This window comes from Salminus brasiliensis, chromosome 1, assembly GCF_030463535.1.
Source record: "Salminus brasiliensis chromosome 1, fSalBra1.hap2, whole genome shotgun sequence".
In the NCBI taxonomy this organism is placed as follows: Eukaryota; Metazoa; Chordata; class Actinopteri; order Characiformes; family Bryconidae; genus Salminus; species Salminus brasiliensis.
Genome location: NC_132878.1, coordinates 5,387,709 through 5,410,632, shown reverse-complemented (window position 1 = coordinate 5,410,632; position 22,924 = coordinate 5,387,709). Strand labels below are relative to the sequence as shown.

The 22,924-nt window shown below is 41.4% G+C and overlaps 1 protein-coding gene across 3 annotated transcripts in view; it reads right to left on the bottom strand.

Moving 5' to 3' along the window:
• The window catches only part of LOC140573633 (astrotactin-2-like), a 789,110-nt gene that overhangs the window by 334,978 nt on the left and 431,208 nt on the right, over positions 1–22,924 (bottom strand). The window contains exon 5 of one of the 3 annotated variants that reach the window (XM_072693130.1): positions 5,367–5,471. The exons of 1 other annotated variant lie outside the window; for it this stretch is intronic. In XM_072693130.1, the coding sequence (XP_072549231.1) occupies positions 5,367–5,471 (105 nt within the window). The remainder of the gene's footprint in view (positions 1–5,366; positions 5,472–22,924) is intronic. One more of the 3 variants, XM_072693216.1, reaches the window with a different exon arrangement.

Here is a 22,924-nt window from a genome sequence, read left to right as displayed (position 1 = left end):
TTGGTGAGATTGGCTGTGATTGAGTTTCGTATGAATGTACCTTAAGGGCAAAAATAAATTTCTGCATTCATTAGGATAAAATCTGTTTCTCTCTCGCTGGTTATTTATCTCCTCTGGGAGCATGCAAAGATCATAGCAGCATTCTGTTTCTTCTGTCTTTAGATTCCTTTCTTCTAACTCCATGATCCTCATTTTCCACCAGTTAACAACACCCCTCCCTAGGCCGTAGACCACTAGACCGCAGAGCACACATACCATATGGATGGGTTGGTTTAGCATGTATTGTGGTTGGTGTGTTGCAAGAAAAGATAGGGTTGGGGTTAGGATTTAGGATTGAATTAGATTAAGGTTAAGTTTAAGATTTAGGGTTGAATCAAGGGTAAGATTATGGTTAAGGTTAGAATTTAGGGATAAATCAAGGATTAGGTTAAGGTTAGGCTTAGGGTTTAGGGTTGAATCAAGGGTTAGGTTAAGGTTAGGTTTGGGCTCAGTTGTTGCGCAATGGTGGTCTTTAGATTCCTTTCTTCTAATTCCATGATCCTCATTTTCCACCAGTGAACAACACCCCTCCCCATGCCGTAGACCACTAGACCGCAGAGTACACATACCACACCGATGGGTTGGTTTAGCATGTATTGTGGTTGGTGTGTTGCAAAACACAACACTATGACCTGCCAGTAACCTACCACACCATGTGGGAGACTGGGGTTCGATTCCCAGTCTGGGTGACTATGCTGCGCTACACCAATAAGAGGCCTTAACATAACATTGACCCACCTCTGTAATATGAGTAACCTTGTAAGTCGCTCTGGATAAGAGCGTCAGATAAATGCCATAAATGTAAATGTCTTGCCATCCCAGAAGAGATCTGGAGATCATTTCCCACTAGTCCAACATTGCATCTGTGTTTGACAACGTCTTGGTTCCAGATACCACAAGACACCTGTAGAGGTCCATGACTCGACAGGTCAGAGCTGATTCGGCAGCACAAGGTTGGACAAGTGATGACATGAAGTGATGACCCCAATGGGAGTCAGTTAACAGCAGAGCTAAAAACAAAGAGGACAAAAGCAGGCCAGCCGCAATTCACCAGCATAAACAGTAAAATCTCATCTCCACACTTGTGGGCTTTTTCGGCATGTCTGAGAAGCTGCCATCAGATAGTAAAACGAGGTGGAGATGGTTTCTCATGAGGTATGCTTGCTTTGGGCAGAGCTTCTGATCAGTGGAAGTTGAATGGAAGCCCACCCAGAACCCAAGGTGCTGAAAGCTCAGTGAGAAATGTTAAATGGTCAGAGCAAGAGTTACAGTTGACCTCAAAATTACCCCTCCCCCCCAAAAAAAACAAACAAATTTAGTTAATAGACAAAATTTGCCAACTTTCAGCTGTTTGCAATACTACACCAATCAAACGAGACCAAGTTAAATATCTAGATCATGTGCTTTATCCAAATTCAACACACACTGATGAATAATGGGACAGCCATGCTACCTTTGGCTCTGGAAACCTGGGAGTGTTGAGGGCAAGATGGATTCAGTAAAGTATCAAGTATCAAATTTTCACCAACTTTTCATTATTCAGTAACTACAGGGACTGCTGTACAAACTGGTGGAGCTGTTATTATTTGGTTGTAGTCAAGTCAAGTCAGATTTATTTGTATAGCTTTTTACAACTGTTGTCGTCACAAAGCAGCTTTACATAATTAGTGATTAATAAAAGACAGAGACATAATCTGTATGCACTGTGTCTATGTTGCACCATGGTCCTGGAGGAACGTTGTTTGGTTTCACTGTCTACTCTGTATGTAGTTGAAAATAAAACCCACTTGACTTGACTTGACTTGACTTGACTTGACTTGTTGGGTTTGTTGGTGTAACATGAAGTGTAGAACTGCCTAGTATTTTTTAGAATGTCAGCGGTCAATAACATTTGATAGAAGAATCACTTCAAAATAAGTACCAAAAAGCCCTTCCAGTAGCTTCCTGCCCACCAGATGGCCGGACCCTGTCCTTATAGAAGCTGCTGACCAGACACCTTTTTAAACAAGCTGAGTAGTACAGTTTAGAGATGACATTTTTACAGAAGAAATACAAAAACTGCAACAACTGCTGAGGCTGATTTTTGTATTTATATTTTGATTATTTTTTTATTGATTTTCACAATTGCTTAAATTATTTTGTTCTTTTTATTGAATTTGTCTTATATTTTAACATTTATTTTAATTTTAAAATTGCTGATTTTTTTCTTACTATATTTATACATTTTAATGTTTATTTTTTACAGATTTGTTTTAACAAAGTTTTTGCTGAAATCTTAATAAAACTGAAGTTTTATCTTCAGTGAGTTTTTTCCACTACTGCATTTCTCTGGCACTGGAAACCTGCAGAGTGCTGAGGGCAAAATGGATCAATATAGTATAGAGTATCACATTTTTGCCAACTTCTATTAAAACGTAAGCTTGTCCAACATAACAGAAATTCCTACAGAAAAAAGAAGGCATTTATCTGTGTAATATGAAGTGTAGAACTGCCCAGTATTTTTAATAAATTAAGGAGTCAATAACGTTCGACAGAGGAATCACTTCAAAATAAGTACCAAAAAGTCCTACCAGTAGCTTCCTGCCCACCAGATGGCCGGACCCTGTCCTTATAGAAACTGCTGACCAGACACCTTTTTAAACAAGCTGAGTAGTACAGTTTAGAGATGACATTTTTACAGAAGAAATACAAAAACTGCAACAACTGCTGAGGCTCATCACCTGTCAGTGCAGCAGTGAACACAGTCCTCTTTGAAGTTCTTCTCCATCTCCGGTACTCGTTAGCGAAACAATTTCCATGCTGTAAAAGTTCGCTGAGCGGTCAGAACGCCCCAGGGGACGGCTACAGAACCATCCGGGTTCAGCCGCTCAGCTCACTTAAACACAGTACCGTAAATTAGAAGCGGAAACACACTTACCGCCAACGGAAATCTTATTTGCAAATAAAACATGGCTTTTGCTTGGAAATACTGGGCTCTAAATATTTCATATGGTGAAATAAACCAATAGAAATATGCTGTTCCCTTTCCTATGGTAATGAAGGCACGGAAAATAAATGTTTCCCCTGCTCTCCTTGGCTGATACCGTTTTATAGGAATGGTTTCTGAAATAGAGGAAAGCACAGAGGCAGAATGAACGGGCTGTATCTACATGATTCAATAGCTGTAAATGCTGACTCATAAAAAGCACGCCAGGCTGCAAGGCTGTAAATGCATGGTGAAGCCAAGAAAAGTCTCAGCAATAGGAAATGGTCTACACTGCATTTTGACAACCTTATCATCTGTCCTTGGTCAGATTGACAGCAGGAGATTGAAGAAGGCATGATTTTATTATCTTTAATCAGAGTTTCTTCCTTTATTGATTTTTTTACCATACTTTTACCATTACTGTTTATTTTTTTCTTGAAAAACAGTTTATAATACTGTTTATTATTTTTTCTATCACTATATTTATTTATTTATAGATTTTTAGTTTTTTATATAAATATATATTTTTTAATAGAAATTGTATATTATATTTGAACATTTATTTAAATGTTACCATTGCATTTTTAGAACTATATTTCACATTTATCTGTTGCTAATTTTATATCAAAGTTTTTGAGTATTCTTTTTTTTACTACTACTGTGTTTCTCTGTTAAATTCAATTCAATTCAATTCAATTCAATTTATATTATTTTATTTCATTTGTACCATTTACTTCTGAATTGTTCCATCATAAAATGTAAAACCTTGAAATCTTTTTTATTGAATCTGAATGTTAACACTGCAGATGTATTTACCTAAATTAAATTTCAACCTTTATTAAAGTATTTATCGCATTTTATTTTCAAAAATACTGCATTTTACTGTTTCAGAAAATAGGTGGTGAGGACAAAGGTGCAGAGATACTGTACGTATCATACTATGGCATTTGTCGTCCTATATATAGGCATATGTAGGTAGAGTGGGGGTATGCCAATTGAGCCATGTGTGAGTGTGTGAAGGGCTGGCTCAGTCCCTTGGTATTGAGGAGTCTGAAGGCCTGGGAAATAAGCTGTTAAGTTTGGTAGTGATGACCTGGATGCTCAGGGACCTTCTGCTAGACGGCAGCACTGAAATAAGTGTTTGTGAATAATGGGTGGGGTTCTTCACAATGCTGCTGGCTTTCTGGGTGCATCTGGTGGTGTAGATGTCCAGAAAAGAGAGTGGAGAGAAGCTGATGATCTCAGCTTCCACCAGTATCCACAGTAGGTCTTAGGGACATTGCAATTTCCAAAACCAGACAGTGATGGAGGTGTGGTGTGGATGGTGACTTTGCATGTACAGAGGCTCCTTGATGATCTAATTAGAACAGCAGTGGACCGAGCACACAGCCCTGCAAGGTGCAGGAGGTGCCCCCTGACGGACAGAGGTCTAGATACAGAAGAGGGCGTTAAGGCCTAGAAGACTCAGCTTTCCTGCCAGAAACTGAGGAATGATTTTACTGAATACTAAACTGAAGTCTACGAACAGCATTTTGAGGACATTTTGTGGCATGGTCTGTTAAACTGCTGGGACGATAGGTCCAGTAAGGGGCCAGCTGGTTCCTGATGTACCACATAATAACCTTTTGAAACACTTCTTGATGATGGGTGTGAGTGCAAGAGAATGATAGTCATTGATCAGGACACTGGAGACTTTTTGGCACAGGGAAGCTCATTGGGAATACCCTGCTCCACAGAGAGATGTTGAAGATGTTGATGAGAGCAACTGCCAGCTGGTAAGCACATCATTTGAGCACTTGGCCTGGTATATGTCCATGTGGGATCTGTATGGGTAGTCCAACTGGGAACCAAAAATGTTTGTCCACAGGTTCCATGTTGGTCCCACATGGGACCATGGATGTCAACCAGGGTCAGTGATGGGACCAGGATGGGTTAAACATGGGCATCATCTGGGTTGTACACTGCACATGGGACCTAGATGGGACCCATGGGAAATAAAGGTAGGCTGTAACAACTGGGTCCCAGTAACAACACATGTACAAACCCAGTCAGAGGCTATGTCCACCTGAAGCCCACCTGGAACCCACCTTGAACCCACCTGGAACCCACATAGTCCACATTGCACCCATGTGAGCCTCACATAGTCATGTTGTCTGGTCTGTTGGCCTTGGTTGACTCTCTGTAGTCTTTCTCTTTAGAGATGATCAGGCAGAGTACCTGATTACCTGAGTTCCTATACCTGCTGCACTCCTGCCAGACCTAGAGGGGCCACTTCATGCCACTGCACCTCACCACCATCACCAAGAGGTTTACCCGTACTGAATTTTTACAGTAAGATCTTTTATATTTTTCCTGTTTTTACCTTTACTGCGGCGACGTCCTCTGTGCTCTGTGTAGAACTTCATCTGGTTCTCATCATCAACCTCTAATCCAGCATCTACCTGATGTCCAAACACACCACCACCTGCTGACAGACAGAGTGAGGAAGAAAGAGAGCGAGCTCTTAAATAAAGAACAGCTGAACTTGTGAAGAATTAGCAGGCAGCTGAAGTAGCTGTGTGGGAATAAAACCCGAGCTGCTGTAATAATGAATAACACTGTGGGCTCAGTCCGTGGAGCAAGGCGGACCACATGAATTAGTGAATATCCACTGCTCTGTCCTCTGTGGCCATCACCCTGGGGCTCTCTACTCCACACTCACTGGTCCATAGAGACACCATCTGGACACCCAGAGCCCCGGAGGACCTCCATTAAACCTCAAGGTCTTTGCCAAATAAATAAATAAATAAATTCTGCACATTTATATGGTATTACAGGTCTGCATATTTGGAATTTGACAAACCACCGAAGCTCATTATAAAGATTTTAATACGGTGGTAAAATAACAATCAACAAAAACTGGAACGCATTGGAGCTGGAAAAAAAACACACACTCCCATCAAGACACACCTGAGCCTTACGCATAATATTATAATACACTAAGCATACCAGTTTAACATGGTGGTTGCTATGGTGTTGCTAAGTGGTTGCTTGATTGAGTTACTGATAGCACTCTAACTCCAGATTTGTAGGTCTGGATGGAGCTCCACCAAACATCATTCCGGAGAGCACAGTTCTTCTACTGCTCCACACCTCAATACTGGGGAGCGTTATACCCCTCTGGCCCATGGTGGTAGCTATGGTGTTGCTAAGTGGTTGATAGGTGAATGCTATGCTGTTGCTGGGTAGTTGCTATTGAGTTAATGATACCACTCTAACTCCAGATTTTTAGGTCTGGATGGAGCTCCACCAAACATCATTCCGGAGAGCACAGTTCTTCTACTGCTCCACACCTCAATACTGGGGAGCGTTATACCCCTCTGGCCCATGGTGGTAGCTATGGTGTTGCTAAGTGGTTGATAGGTGAATGCTATGCTGTTGCTGGGTAGTTGCTATTGAGTTAATGATACCACTCTAACTCCAGATTTTTAGGTCTGGATGGAGCACTGGATGGAGCTCCACCAACCATCATTCCAGAGAACACAGTTCTTCCACTGCTCCACACCCCAATGCCTTGCATTAGGCAAGGTGCCAGTAGGCTACGGTTTATCTGCACCAGGGAGTCCTATTCTATTGGCAATCTTTTTCTACAGGGGCTAGACAAGCTGTGCACACGTTTGCTGGGAATTGGTGCTGACACTTAGGACAAGTAGTAGTGAATGCCTTAATTAGAAGGGGTGTCCACAAACTTTTGGACATGCAGTGTATTACGCGATTGAAGTTAAAGGAAGCGTATTAAAGTGAAGAGTGGTGTGTCTGGCTGTGTTTTTAACAGTAGAGCTGTGAAATATTAATAGGGCATATTCCTTTTAATATTGCATTTTCGTGCCTCTGTGTTTTAACAGTTATCACACAGCAGCCGACGTCGTACTGGCAGCAGCTAAATGCATTAAGATTTCAGTCCAGGCGTGTTTTCAGTCTGAAAGCATTAGTGTCTGTCCGTCCATATGCTCCCTGATCACAGCTGTTATTAGCATCGAAGAAGTGGCATTACAGAAGCTGAATCACTTGCAAAATTCAAATACAGTAGCTGCGAGACGCTAGCTTCTTCTGTGAAACGGGTTGAGTGGGTTGAGTTTTACACTGGGGAAGCTGGAAACAATGTGACTGGAGTGATGGTTCAGCCTTACGGCCCTCAGGCCTTTGTTAGATGTTTTCCTGATGTACCTTTATTCGCTTGAACATTACATTAGTACAACAGTATTTATGAGATACCTTCAGTAGAGCCTAGGCAACTCTGTCCTCTTCAGTTGAGATGTAATTATTAGCAGAATTTGATATTATTTTAAAATAAATATAAAATATTTAAATAATTAGCACCTATAAGTTATTTATTTCTTTATTTATTTGCTTGCAAGAACTATAAAAAAAAACACCCTTCAAAAATTCTGTTGGAAATTGAAAATATAAGTGTTTTGTGCTAAAAATGCAATAATTTTAATGATGATTTAATGTATATTAATAATTTATTATTTGTCATAGTCCAAATAACATAAAAGCCCTCACTCTACTTTATTTATTGCTTGTTATTCATATTTAAGTCAGAGTTATCTGATCACAGGAGAGATTCGAAGCCCTACGTTTTTTAATGATTAGGGCTGGGGAGCAAAGTCGTAGACATTCTTTTCATCTATCCCTAGATCAAATTTCTGATCTCCAGCCTTCTTTTTTTCTTTTTCTTTTTTTTGCTTCTCCCCAATATTTTGTTCAATCCGATGCATTATATTCTCCAGTATTTTTTGCATTTCTTTTTCTATCAAATCCCCAACCACGCCCCTAAGATTATACATGGACGGGTCTCGCTTTAATATTTTGTTTCCGAAAAAATATTTGTCGGAAATTGTTTGCTCGTAACCTTTGGTGAATGTCCTGTGTTCTTTGGAAATTAAGTTGCCATTAAGCAAAATTATCGAGGCCCTGATGCATCGACCAGCAGACGCCAGTGCCGACCAGCATTGCGTTGGAGTGATGTGGGGAGAAAGCGCCATCTACCCACCCTGGAGAGAGCAAGGCCACTCATGCCCCATCTGCTGATGGCTAGGAGAATGGCTGGGATTCGAACGATAGCGATCCCTATCTGGTCATTGTGATCGTGCCTTATTCTGCTGGACCTCTCGGGGGGCCCTAGATAGGGTACGTCTAGGGTAAGTCTTGCTGTTGCGTGGGTGTCGGGTTCTAAGAGTTAGCATGAAATCAAAAGTGTTCAGTCAGTCAGTCAGTGAAGTCATGTTTGGGCTGAAGTTTAGCTTTTTAGGTGTGGACTGCAGCTACGAGGCTAATATAGCATTGTGCTAATCAACAAGTAATCTCTAATAGACCTGCTTATATGTGGTTTCTGGCCCTGTGAGTCTGTTTACACCAGAGAGAGCCGAATCACGGTGTCCAGCTTTCTCCAGGCATCGGCCCTGACCAACAGGAGCTAATACTCAAAGCATGAACAGATCCACTTGACCGGCCCTTTGACTTTCATTACAAAGGTCAACGGCCTGCTGCAGCGCTGCAGTGTCACCGCACATTAGTCGGAGTGAGTGTGCTTTTAACATCACAGAGTTTTGAAATCCCTCCGTTCTCACGGCTCTCTCTGTTTGTTTGTTCGCGTCAGGATCAAGTTACGGTTCACCAAGACGTTTCTGGCTCCCGACATCCTCTCCAGAGCACACGCACCTGAGCCGCTCCTCTGAAGAGATAATTGCAGGCTTACAGTCATGTACATGCCAGAGCTTTTTAAAGTCTTAGGGTTGGCACTTCTACACAGCATTTCTCTTAAAAAAATCTCCAGAAAATAAATAAATAAATCTAAAAAAATAACACATTACAGTCCAAAAGTGTTTCAGCTGACAGTTATTATTAACACTCGCTCTGAAGGTTTTTATTTCAATTATTAACCCCAACCATTAATAATAAATGCAAATAAACATGCATTTGACTGGACGACATGCAACAAAAAAGAGCAGATCTTAGCTCCGGGTCTCAATGACCACGGTTTATTTATTTATTTATTAATTACTTTATTTATTGATTGATTCATTGATTGATTCATTTATTTATCTATCCAAAAAGTCATTTTCTAAAATGGTATGCAATTTCCATATTGTAATTTGTATAATCTCAGGCCTCAGGCATAAGAGCCTTATTAACCCTCCTGTTAGGCTCAACTGTAATGAACAGCAGTAATGTTCCCAGGTCAAACTGGCCCACGTTTAACCATAATGAACAATCTAAAAGCATTATTTGGTCCATTAATTATATTTAGATTAATTCAAATTTAATTTGACCATTTACAGATAATGTTTTCCTTATGATAATTCACAAATCACAAATAAAATCAAATAAAAACAAACTAAATATAAATAAAAATAAATAAATAAATATTATAGTATATATTGTGTATATATGTATATATTGTATAATATTTATTATAATTTATTTAACACATTAAAAATTAAAAAACTTATTTCTAAATTAAAAAGTATTTCTTTATTATTATTTATAATATATATTTATCTTTATTATTATTTTTTATTATTTGTAAACTCGGAAATAGGTCAATTTGCCCTGCAGCCCAACAGGAGGTTTAATATTATCCTTTCTGTTCGGACACGAGAGCCATACTCTATATCTAATGTGACAGATGTTGTATGTGATGGGGTGGTCACAGTTCATCATGTGGTCAAGTTCCTGACCTAGCATACACGCCTGGCGAACAGGTTCACGCTTACCTGCTCCAGATAGTCCTATTCTACTGGCAGTACTTCTCTAAAGGGACTAGCCAAGCTGTGTTTGTGTCAGCAGTGGGTGCAACTTAAAGTAGCTGGATGCATTCAATGGAAGGGGTGTCCACAAATATATTGGAGTAGACCTCACTGAACACCTCTGCAAATGTGTCTTGGCTGACTGACTGTATTTAGAGGTGTTCACAGGGGTTGTGTGAAGATCGTTAGCTGTACTTGTGAGGATGGGGATATTTTTTATGTATGATTTTTTATAGTTTTTGAAGTTGCTCTGAAAAAAATGTCTCCATTTACATCGGCCAGAATCCAAAATACATCTCTAAGCTTAAACACAAGTCAGTAAGGAGACCGGGGGTTTGTCCATCGCCATCAAGTACGGAGGGGCTGCCTGGTCCAGTCTTGGCTTTGTAGGCCAGCGTCAGGGGTTGAATCTGATGACCTGGGCAGCAGCTACAGGAAACCAGTGAAGAGAGAACGCAGCAGAGGAGGAGCTGAACATGGCTGAACTTAGAAACGTTGAAGACGACCCGACCTGTGCCGCTGCATTCTGGATCAGTTGCAGGGGTCTGATGGTGCGCAGAGGGAGACCAGCCAGAAGAGAGCTGTAGCAGTAGTCAAGTCTTGAAGTGAGGAGAGACTGAATGAGCACCTGGGCGACTCTCTAGAGAGGAAGGGTTGAATTCTACGGATGTTTAAAAGGAGAAATCTGCAGGACCAATGAGTCAGATTTGCAACATGACTTGGGAAGGATAACTGATCATCCATGACTACACCAAGGCTTCCAGCTTCTGTAGAAGGAGTGAAATAAGAATCACAGTCCCGGAGGCTGTGTGGTGGAGGGTTCATTCATATGTCAGGAAAACTACTTGAACAATAAGATCAAAGGTGCTGAAGCCAAAAGCCAACAGGAAGTGGAAACCAGAGAGCAGAGAGAGAGTAAAGACAGAGCGAAGAGAGACCGAAGTGTAAAGAATGTCTAAATAAATTCTATTTGGAAAAAAAGAATGAAAATCCTGATGCTGATGAGCGAGAGGTTTCTGGGGATGTTTCTTTGAAGGCTGCTGAGATTATTGAACGCTCAGAAATTAAAACAGACATTTCACTTGATTGCCTTGCGTGCCAGGTGTGCTGTTTCACCCCACAGAGTGCTCAGAGAGAGAGAGAGAGAGAGAGAGAGAGAGAGAGAGAGAGAGAGAGAGAGAGAGAGGCCAAATGAAAAATTAGAAAACAAGAGAAGGAATGAGTAAGAGAGGGTGAGAGTGATGGAGATGATAGAGAGAGAGAGAGAGAGAGAGAGAGAGAGAGAGAGAGAGGAAAAGAGGAAAAAAGGGAAGAGAGAGAGAGAAAGAGAGAGAGAGAGAGAGAGAGAGAGAGAGAGAGAGAGAGAGTAAAAGAGGGAAAAAGGGAAGAGAGAGAGAGAAAGAGAGAGAGGGGGGGGGGAATGAAAACAAGCAAGAGGATGAGAGTGACAGAGATGAGAGAGAGAGCCAGAGTAAAAGAGGAAAAAGGAAAGAGAGAGAGGGAATGATTAAGAGTGAAGGAAAGACATGACGACAGATCTAGAAAAGATCAAAGCTAGAAGAGAGAGAGAGAGAGAGAGAGAGAGAGAGAGAGAGAGAGAGAACTCAGGTATAAGATCCTTATTAACCCTCTTGTAAGCTTAATTAATATAATGTAACAGAGCTCACAGATAATGTTTTATTTATGATCATTAATAAATAAATCAAAGTAAATTAAAATAACAAAGTTGAATAATAATGTTAAACTAAACTCAGCTAAATTAAATGTAAAAAATATATATTAATACATATAAGAAATGTAAAATATATATTTGGCCTCTGTGTTGGTCTAAACTATATTTTTCCCTTTGAAGCCTCAAGTGTCACCAATGGCTGTCCCAGAATAGTGTGTGTGTTACATTAACATTATATTACATTAAATTAACATATATTAAACACCTTTAATTAGTCTGACAGAGAGAGAGAGAGAGACACTACTAAAGAAAGAGGGAACGCAGGACAGACAAGCAGATAGAGTGCCAAAGAGAAAAGGGGCAGAACTAGAGAGAGAGAGAGAAACACAGCGAGAAAAAAACAATTGAAAACCGAAGAAGAGAGAGAGCGAGCGATGAGATGAAGAGTGAAAGAGGAGATTAAAAGTAGAAAGAGGAACTAGGAGAGAGAGAGAGAGAGAGAGAGAGAGAGAGATAAACAAGGGAGTGAAAGAGTGACAACATGAAGGGGGAGGGAAAAAAGTAGAGACAGAGAGAGAATGAGATGAAAATGGAGCCAGAAAAGAGAAAGAGGGACAGAGAGAGAGAGAGAGAGAGAGAGAGAGAGAGAGAGATGAACAATAGAGTGAACGTGGGACATACTTGCCTAGAGATCGAAAAAGAGGTAAGGGAGACCATGCGTCAGAGAGAGAGAGAGAGAGAGAGAGAGAGAGTCAAGGGAAGACCAGGATTATGGGCAGAGGTGGAGCCGCTGATTGGCTGGCGCCGGCAGCTGTGGTGGAAGTGCTCTGTTCACTAGAGAGCAATCATACCACGCATCACACACATGATGAAGCACAGAGAGAGAGAGAGAGAGAGAGAGGGAGACTCAGTGAAGCATAGAGAGAGGGAGACTCCATCACATCACAGGACGAGAGAGAGGACTGAGGGCACCTCGGTGGAGGCATATTGGGTCTGTGTTTAGTGATGAACCTCTCAGGAACTTCATCAGCCCACACCACCACCTTCCACAAGGTCCATCAGGCTTGTTGTGAATTTTGGAGAGGAGAGGGTTCTTTCATGAAGCTCAAGTTTGCAAAGGTGTCTCCTGCTTTGAGTGCTAGGCAGCTGCTTAGAGGAGCAGAAGGCTGCTGACTGATGGGACGAGGTCTGAGGAGTCAGGATTACTAACGATGATCATGCGAATCAAGGCCTGAAACCCTGGTAACAGCCAAATCTCTTATGGTGCCTGAACATTTGCATGAATAGACCTCCGTCCAGTCCTCCATCTCTCACTTCATGTACTTTTGAATCTGGTTCATGTTTGATGAACTATTAGCAGTAATCTCACAAATATACAAATATAGGACAGATTAGACTCTGTGCTTTCCACAATGACCCCTGTGACCTGTCTGTCCACGATGTGGGTGCTGAAGATGTCTGAGCTTTTTGGAGAGCATTATTCCGCACTGGGCCAAAACACTGCCAATTACTGCACCAGCTACACAGTATTTGCAGTGTGTATGTAATGTGGATGCTCCAAAATAGACCCTTTTATCTGTAGGATCTCCATTCCTCTTATTATTCACAATGAAATATGACAGAGACATAAAGGCAGAGCAGACATTGCACATGCTTAGAGATTTTCTGAATCGCAGTGGAAACAAATGGCTAGACAGGAGAGTAGACTCAAACCTGTTATTACAGAATATGACAAACACACTATTTTTGTCTCTTTCTGAAGAAGGTAGTTGAGATCTGGCTTCCTGTAGCTGCTGCCTGCATCAGATTCACAACCCTGACTCTGGCCTACAAAGCCAAGAACGGACCAGACAGCCCCTCCGTACTTGATGGCGATGGTCAAAACCCCGATCTGCACCAAAAGCCCTTCCAGCTTCAAGTACGGCTCGGCTCAACCCGCCATCCTTTAAGATCCACGGAAGACGAGCGTCCAGACTTTTTTCTGTCCTGCACCGAAGTGGTGGAATGAACTTCCCTGGGAGTCCAACGCTCCTCTTCCGAAAGTGCTCAGGTTGAGAGAAGAGTATTATGGTCTCCATACTGACTTTTTGTGTTTAGTAGTGTCTAAGATTAGAGGATCTTTAAATTATTAGTCTATTTAAACTAGCTGAGGTTTTTCTTGGGTAAAGAGCAAAGCACTTTTGTAAGTCGCTCTGGAGAAGAGCATCTGCTAAATGCCTTAAATGTAATGTAAATGAGACCTGGTTCCAGATTTTTCCTGTACATATTTATCTGCTCAGTAAATCACTGATATTAGAAAAAACACTAATAATAACACTCCTACAGAAAGTGGTGGTGGTGGTTCTCCATCACTGTGTTCATCATTAGAACATCTCCAAAGTTCTCCTCTCTCATGATGTCTAGTATTATTCAGAGCTCTCCTCAGATCAACACCTGGTTTGGTGGTAAATCAGGGCTTAATGATGGTAAATCAGGTGAGCTGCTGCTGCTGCTGATGATGATGATGAGGATGATGGAGTTGAACACATCCTCCACGTTGTGCTGGCTGGACTGGGAGGGGGGCGTCCCGGAGAAACCTGGAGGAACCGAGCTCTGTTCTTCAGAGTACTGTATATAATATAATATAAAATAATTGCATAAGTAACTATATGAAAGAAAAAAGCCATGTTTCCAAACATTTGAATGTTGATTTATATAAAAAGGTATAGCAAATCTATTGAAGATTAGAGCAAATGAAGCAGTATTATCTCACAGTATCTCCACAGAACTGCCACAACTGCAAATCCTCATATCCTGCAGTCCACGTTCCATTTAAACAGAGAGAACAGCTGATTTCCCCCAGCGAGAGGAGAAAAAGGATCTTCTGAACAGAGAAACTAATTTCCACTAATGAACAGGTGGATCTCTAACTTATTGAATACCTCTGCCCATAATGAAACAGCTTCTGCTGGGCCGCAGGGAGCGACTAACAAAACCACCGGCGCGCCCATAAATATTATCACTTATAGAAGAGGCTTGTAAAGTATCACAGTTATGAACGTTTAATAATTAAAAAAAGAAAAGACGCTTGTGCTGACAGGATAAATACACCAGGCGAGATAATGAGGATGGATCAGGGTTCTTCAGTGTGGAACGTCAGTAGTTTTTACTGCAGCAACAAAATAGTAGGAAAGCACATGAAGTCAGACTGAACACTGACCCTCCAAAGCTCTGTCTGAAGTGGTCTCCAGGTGCCTGTGCTCAGTCCTGGGGCCAGATTCAAAAAAGCTTTGCGTAGAAAAAACATATGAAGACGTAAACATATGTTACGATAAATACTAAGAGGTTAATGAGAGTGTTACGTGTTAAGTGCAATTCTTGAAATTATTGCTTAATAGAGCCTAAAAAAACTCCTGTGGTGTGAAATCTGTTATTTTAATTATGTAGAAACTGACAGTACTTTAATAACAAGACATGAATTCTGTAATTATTTAAATGCATCATTTGATCATTTTAGAGGCTCACCTTCAAAACTCTTACATCATGAGGTTAAGAAAATATTTTAGATTTTTTTAAATCGTTTTTGTTTGTTCATACAAAGAGAAAAGTTAAGAAAAAAGTAAATTATTAAGTTATTATTAAGTTAATTAAACTTAAGAATAAAATAAATATTTTTATAATATTAATATTATACATATTAATATTAAGTTAATTCAACTTAAACATTAAAATAAATATTTTTACAGAATAAATTAAGCATAAAATACATAGTATAAAATAAATTCATTCAAGTTTTCTTAAAAGAAAAGTTAATAAAAAAGTAAATTATTAAGTTATTATTAAGTAAATTAAACTTAATAATAAAATAAATATTATATATTTAATTATATTAATATTATAAATATTAATACTAAGTTAATTCAACTTAAAAGTTAAAATAAATATTTTTACAGAATAAATTAAGCATAAAGCATTAAAAAAAAAAAAACTCATTCACTCGTCCACTCATCATTGTTATCACCTGTCTTATTTCACTTCTGAATTGAAAATGATGCTTTGAACTTGCTTACCTAAAACAAAAGAAACTATATGTCCATATTTTTGTGGACACCCCTTACTTATGAATGCATTCAGCCATTTGAAGTTGCACCCACTGCTGATACAGATGTGCAAATACACACACAGACACACAACTTGTCTACTTCCTGTAGATAGGTAGTTGTTCCTGAGAGATACTACCAATAGAATAGAACTTTTTGGAGAAGATAAGCATTGCCACCGATTGGCACCTATTGGCACCATTCTGCCTAAAGCCAGGCGTGGACTAGATGGGGAACAAAGCCCCCCAGCATTGAGCTGTGGAGCAGTGCAACAGACTGTGTTCTCTGAAATGATGGATGGTTCTCCCTCCAATGCTTTTGGGATGAGTTGGGGAGTTGGGGATGATGAGGTGGGGTGGTGCTCCTCCAACACCCTGACCTCAATAACGCTGCTGTCAATGAATGCAATCAAATCGAGTAGAAAGCCTTCTTCTTCCCTGGACAGTAGAGACTTCTGATGGAGTTACTCCAACAAAAGCAGGATAAACTGAATGGGCAGGTCAAAAGCATTGAAGAGGATGGGCTAAAACTGCAGGGGATCACACTGGGTTCCACTGCTGTCAGCCAAGAACAGAAAGCTGAGGCTGCAGTGGCTCAGCACTGGCTCACCAACACCGGACAGCTTATGAATCTGGACTTCCACTGATGCTCAGAAACCCTACAGGTAGTAGAGTCAGAATTTGGTGCCAACATCATGAATCCCTGGAGATAACCTGCATTGTGTCAACAGCCCAGGCTGGTGGAGGTGGTGCAAAAGCTTAATTAGTTAATTGGTTAATTTCCAACTCAAAGTCCAAACAAAAAATAAAAAAACAATGATGTGAAAATGGATTATTCAAAGTGATTCCAAAGACCAACTCTTTTTAGTCCATGTATAAGGTGTGAATATATTTTTTTTACCATTCAGAGAATGTAAATGTTCTGTACAGTTAGATGGTTCGACTCCTGCTTCCACACTACCACCTCAAGCTCTTGTTTATTCTAGTGTCATCTGAGAGCTCATCAACCATGCTGAAGTTTTCCTAAGTACCCAACACAAAGAACAATTATGAACCAGCTTCATCAACACATTTAGCACATGCTAAAAATGGCTACACCTGCAAACTATCACAGCCAGCAAGTGGAGAAGAACACTTCATCATCCCACTGCCACACCCTCACTGTATATTTTGCACTAGAAAGACATTTATAGACGTGCTAAATGCTTTAGAATACACAGACTTTCCAGTGTTACTTCTGTACAATCTTGAGAGAAGATCTATTTTTTGACAGGGTGAGAGAGACTGAGCTCTCTTAGCAGACTCATTTCAGGACATCCGAAATGAAGCATTCAGAAAGCGACAAAAGTTTAGCGTATCGGATTTAATTCAGAAGTTATTTCGTACATATTTGACATATTTGATTCACAAGGAGCTTCCGTCCACCGGTGGCGCTGTTTTGCAAAATACATACAACCCACACTACATCCCATCCCTACACTCATGCTGCTTTTCTCCGTTATCTAGCATTAATGGACGAAAAACCCCTCGACTATGTTTAGGTTCGAAATAGGCTTAGGTTTGGGTTTAGGTTCAGTTTATAAAATAACATGGGTTAGGTTAAGGGTTAGCTTAGGTTAGGGCTAGAATTAGGTGGAGTAGGTAATATTTAGGTGTAGGATAGGTTATGTTTAGGTTAGGTTAAGGTGTAGTAGATTAGGTTTAGGTGTAGTAGATTAGGTTTAGGTGTAGGTTAGGTTAAGTTCAGGTTAAGGTTAGAATTAGGTTTAGATGTAGTAGGTTCATTTTAGGTGTAGGTTTTGTTAAGTTTAGGTGAGCTAAAGGTTAGGTTTAGGTGTAGTAGGTTAGGTTTAGGTGTAGGTTAGGTTAAATTCAGGTTACAGTTAGAATTAGGTTTAGGTGAAGTAGGTTAGGTTTAGGTGTAGGTTAGGTTAAATTCAGGTTACAGTTAGAATTAGGTTTAGGTGTAGTAGGTTAGGTTTGGGTGTAGGTTTTGTTAAGTTTAGGTGTAGTAGGTTAAGTTTAGGTTAAGGTTTAGGTTTAGTAGGTTTGCTTTAGCTTAAGTTTTAGGTTTAAGTAATAAAATTATCTACAGTCACTGAAAGAAACCAAGATTAACTTGTACTGGAAAGACAGGAAGAGAAAGGGATGGAAAAGGATGTGCTCATAATTAGATGCATACCATCATTTACATTTATGGCATTTAGCTGACGCTCTTATTCAGAGCGAATTACTGTTACTCGTATTACAGAGGTGGGCCAATGTAGTGTTAGGAGTCTGGCCCAAGGACTCTTATTGGTGTAGCGCAGCACAGTCACCCAGACTCCCACATGGTGTTGTTGTAACTCAATGGCAGGTGGTGGTGTTATCTGTTGCGCCACACCAACCACAACCATCATCATCTGTCAAACATGGTGGAGGCACTGTTAAGGCATGGGCCTGTGGGACTACTAAAAGAACTGGGTCACTGATGTTTACTGATGATGTGATCAAAGTAGTAGGATGAACTTGGAAGTGTACAGAACTCCACGTTCTGCTCAGATTCAGTCAAACTGCAAAATGTAAATTTGCAGACATTCCCCATGTCTTCCGTCGGCTGCTGGCTGTGCTGCCTGATCCACTCAAGCCTTTTTTACTAATTTTGCCATATGAGCGATGGCGCTCTCACGGCCGCTCGACCGGTCAGACCTGCAAGTTTTCTCTTTGCAGCTGAAACTGAGGCTCGCTCACTTCCACCAGTGTTAAGCTGTACAACCAGGTTTCGTCATCTGAGTCACCCGTCACATGGGCTGTCAACTCTTAGAAACTGGTCTTCTGATGATGTGAAGGATTTGGATCTGCCAGACTTCCTCCTGTCAGAGTTCTGTCCTGTTTCTAAAGAGCATTTTTAATGGTTTCCCGAAACGACACCCTGGTTTCATCTGCAGCTGCTCTAAATGACAGTCCGACACTTTGGAGGGGTAGAATGCTGACCTGCACTTTTAGAGGGTTCCTGTGTTTATTGTTTTTAGCTAATCGTTATAAGAGCAATCCAGAGTATGCAGTATTGCCCAACTCCAGCCCTAGGGAAGGCACTAATGCAGTCTGCTTAATGCATTAGGTGAGTCTATATTTTTGACTGCAACACCTCCACTCTATACATTGGGAAACATGGTCTTAGCAATAGAAGGCACAGTCCTTAGTATATATATACATATATAAGATCAGCTTATATGGTGAATAGGGGACAATCTCACTATACTGGCAGCTCAAAAAGATCATTTTTACAGTAAGTAAAACTCAAAAACTGATCATCTTGGTATGACTCACACTGAGAAATACAATCCTACATATATTGATTAGATCTAAGATGTTTTCACTTTGCAAAACAGAGCACTGTTTCTTTCCGCCCAGCCCCGCAGTTTCGATTGCAGCCTCGTCCTGATGAATGCAGGCTTGATAAAGGCTTAAATTGTCTAATTGCGAGGGTGTTTGTGGAATCCCCTCTGAGCCATGGTGGAGGTAAATACCTGCTTGAATAGAACATGTCACCCAAACACTCTCCAGTCACATGTTCAGGAAACCCCGGCAGCTTATGGCCGATTTGTTTGCTCAGACCCCCACAGCACACACAGAACAGTACATAGAACATATGAAGATAATTATTATTAAAACAAAAAGTAATGAGAAACAGTAATAAACCATAATAACAAATACATATTTAACATTAAATAAATAATAAAATAAAATAACATGATATTGTAAGCCCCCTGGGATTGCGCCCTCCCCCCGGGGTGCGATGCCGAGCCGCCGCCCACAGGCTCACAGAAGGACTTTTGTTTTGTGTTTCCGTTCATGTAGGATTCAATGTATCGGTTCAGTGTTTTGTTCATGTCCAGCTGTTTTGGTTCAGGGTTATCATGTCTTGTTGAGTTTATGCGTTTCACCTGAGACTGGGGGTACTTCAGGGACTTCCACGCTAGACTCCACGCCAAGAATTAGATGGTGTAAGGGCTAGGAACCTCGAGGTTGCCCAAGAGGTTCCCTTCCGTTATCCTAGTAGCGTTAGGTCAGCTTCGGCTCGACTCCGTCCTCGACTCCTGATCTTCTCAGAGGTTTGAGCGCCTGAAGAGGTTCGCTCGTTGTTCCTACGGCTCTCTATCCAGTTATACTGCTCATGGTCACGCGTCTGTACCAGATCTGTTCGGCAATGCAGTTTGAGTTCTGCAGCTGGTCCCCCAGTTCTCATTTCCCCTTCTCCTAGTTTCCCTAGACGAGCACAGCCTTGGTTTTCCTGCATTTCCCCAGGCACTGCCTGTTGGTTTATGTTGTTGTGTCCCTTCTCCTAGCTTAGCTAGCTGAGTCCCACCAGCCTCAGGTGTGTTTTGGGTTGTCCCTCTGAGTTGTCATGGTTGTGTTTGGTTTTTCCTTTGGCCCTGTACTTGCTGCCTTTTGCTACGTTCCCCCTTTTTGGTTGTATTGTATTCTGTTAATAAATTTACTTGCATTGGACCATCTCTGCGAGTGCTCATCCCTCTGTGTCTGGCCTAACCCGCCATGACAGATAAATTGACACTTTTACATTCAGTGAAATGCAAAATTTGACACCATTGGTCAAAAAACTGTATTTGTAAATAGTTAAGCTAGTAAAAATATCTTTAATATTTTGAGCAAAGTTACGTTTTCATGCCACATAAAAAACAACAAAAAAGGAAAAGGGCCTGAAGGAAAAGCTTAACAGCTGGAGAGAAGTTCACTCATGAAATTCTGCACATTTTTTTCTTCAAACATATCCATGACCATTACGGCCAAAAAGATCTTTAAGTTCATCAGCTTATATTTCAGCAGGTATCGCTACACAGTAGAGCAGTGCACCACCCCTCCAGACCCCAGGCTACATCTTCCTGAAGGTTGCTTGTAGTTAAACAGGGGTCCTGAACAGCTATCCTGCAGGAATAGAGCTTTTCATGCCTTTCAGCGTTTTGAGCTCTCTCCCCCGTCCAAATGCCTCACCGTTATTTACACGCGTCTTCTCCTGTTGCCTGACCTACGTCTAACGTTCTGTTCACCATTGTTTGTCAGATCTTTTCCTTTCTGACTGTACTGAGGGAGGTTCTCCATTGGCTTGGGTCTTAGATTTTTCATATCTAATGAAAATATCATATCTAATGTTGTTGATTTCTTGTTTTTTTTATTTATTTATTAATTACTGATTGTGTATCAGTTGTAAAAAGCGCTATAGAAATAAATGAGCTGTGTTGTTATGGTAACATCATGCCAGTACTGTATTCAGTACAATTGGTAAAGCTATCTTGAGGTGAACTGGAAGAAGAGGAGAGCGGGATAGCAGGAGAGAAAGTAAGCGAGCGAGAGAGAGAGTATACCCGGCCACGCCGCAGTGCTGTAATCTCTGCCGTCTCTGTGAAGGAGCTCGTGGGACGGTGGAGTGAACTCTGTTTAAACAGCTCCACTTACTCCAGGCCCCAAAACACCACACCCTCAGCTCCCCAGCGTGCGAGTGTGTGTGTTTCTAAAGCCGTCGCAGTCACTCCTGTTGCGGTTGCGAAACAGCACGGCCGCTCCAGACACTCACACACATACACACACACACACACACACACGGACCACGCGGGGGACTCGTTCCAGTTTGATTTGCAAATTGTGCTCTCGAGACCGAGCGCCAACTGCTAAATAACCAGCAGCTAGCCACACATCAAACACCACGGAGCTGCGGTCGGTGTGTGGGGAAGAAAGGAGCTTCCTGAGCACATTAAACCTGACTCTCTTACATTCATCTAAACCCAGCAGGGCTCGCTTCTACTGACCAGCGTTAGAACAGCAAGATCCCATCCTTCAGGATCATCCAAAGGAGGGCTAACCGGGCCAACACCTTGTAGACATCCGGTTTCTCCAGCGTTCCTCCAGCAATCAAGGGTACTAATAGGCGGCTTGACCCAACCGTTGCTGAGGGAGGTCACTTCACTGTGATTTTGACTTCATCAGGACTTCTGACGCTGATATTTGTGGTCATGGAATATGGACAAAAGTATTCGGACACCTGCTCATGCATTGTCACTTTTGAAATCACAATCACAAGGAGTGAAAAAGAGTGTGTTCTGCCTTTGTTGGAGTATCTGACTCTACTGTCCAGGGAAGAAGAAGGCTTTCTACTAGATTTTGGAGCTGGAGCATTGCTGTGATGACTTGATTGTATTCAGCAACAAGTGCGTTAGTGAGGTTATGTTGGATATGTTGGATGGTAACCATCCCACCTCATCCCCAACTCTGAACAAAAGTACTGGATGGAGCTCCACCAACCATCATTCCAGAGAACACAGTTCCTCCACTGCTCCACAGATCAATGCCGGTGGGGGTTTATACCCCTCTATAGCCCACGCCTGGCATTAGACAGCATGGGGCCAATAGGTTTGTGATTTTTATCTGCTCCTCCAGATAGTCCTATTCTTTTGGCAATACTTCTCCACAGGGACTGGACAAGCTGTGTGTGTGTGCATTTGCACATCTGTGTCAGCAATGTTGCACTTCAAGTAGCTAAATGCATTTGTTAGAAGGGGTGTCCACAAACATTTGGACATACAGTATAGTGAGGAAGTGGACAAACCGTGAACCTCGGACACTGTTGGATTTTCACTGACATGTCTTGACACCCAAAATACACATAAGCCCCGTCCACTAGAGAAAGCTTTAAAGCTAGAAGGCTAAACGCGATGGAAGCAAGGCTATAAAGGCTAAAAGTCAATGCTAGGCCCGACTGAAGGAAGCACTCCTGCAGGAATTTGCAGAGGGAAGCCAGGGAACCACTGCAGCCTAGGGAAGCTGGTGAAGCAAGCCAGTGCTAGGCTAAAAGCTAACCCAGCCAGTCAGCTATATTCTCTTCAGCGAGCTAACATTACACCATGCTGAGAGAAAACAATATATACAGCAATACTTAGGAATAATTACAGTGCTAAGCTATGCTAGGCTAGCATATGTGGCTCCTGTGAGCAGCTGCAGTGTCGTAAAGCAGCCAATAATGGAAAAATCAGGCAGAATAACAGGGTTGTAAATAGACATGACAACATCTGAACATCTAAAAGTCGCAGACTCCCAATATAGGCAGATTCAGGTTCGTCCTGTGAACGATAAAGACTCCAAGCCCAGAAGATCAGAGGAGCAAAGGCATGGGATTCTGCAGAAAAGGCTGCGGACTTCAGCCGAGCTTCACGGATGATTCTGAAGTGATGATTTAGAAGCCTTCATACAAAAGGGAAGGGAAGTTTGTCACATTGCTCGAGCTTTAAACAGGTGGCCATCTGCTCCTCACATTGCACACAGAGACGGCAACACGATTAGAGGTTTCACGCCCGGCGCAAACACACTGCATTCTCCAAAATAGAAGC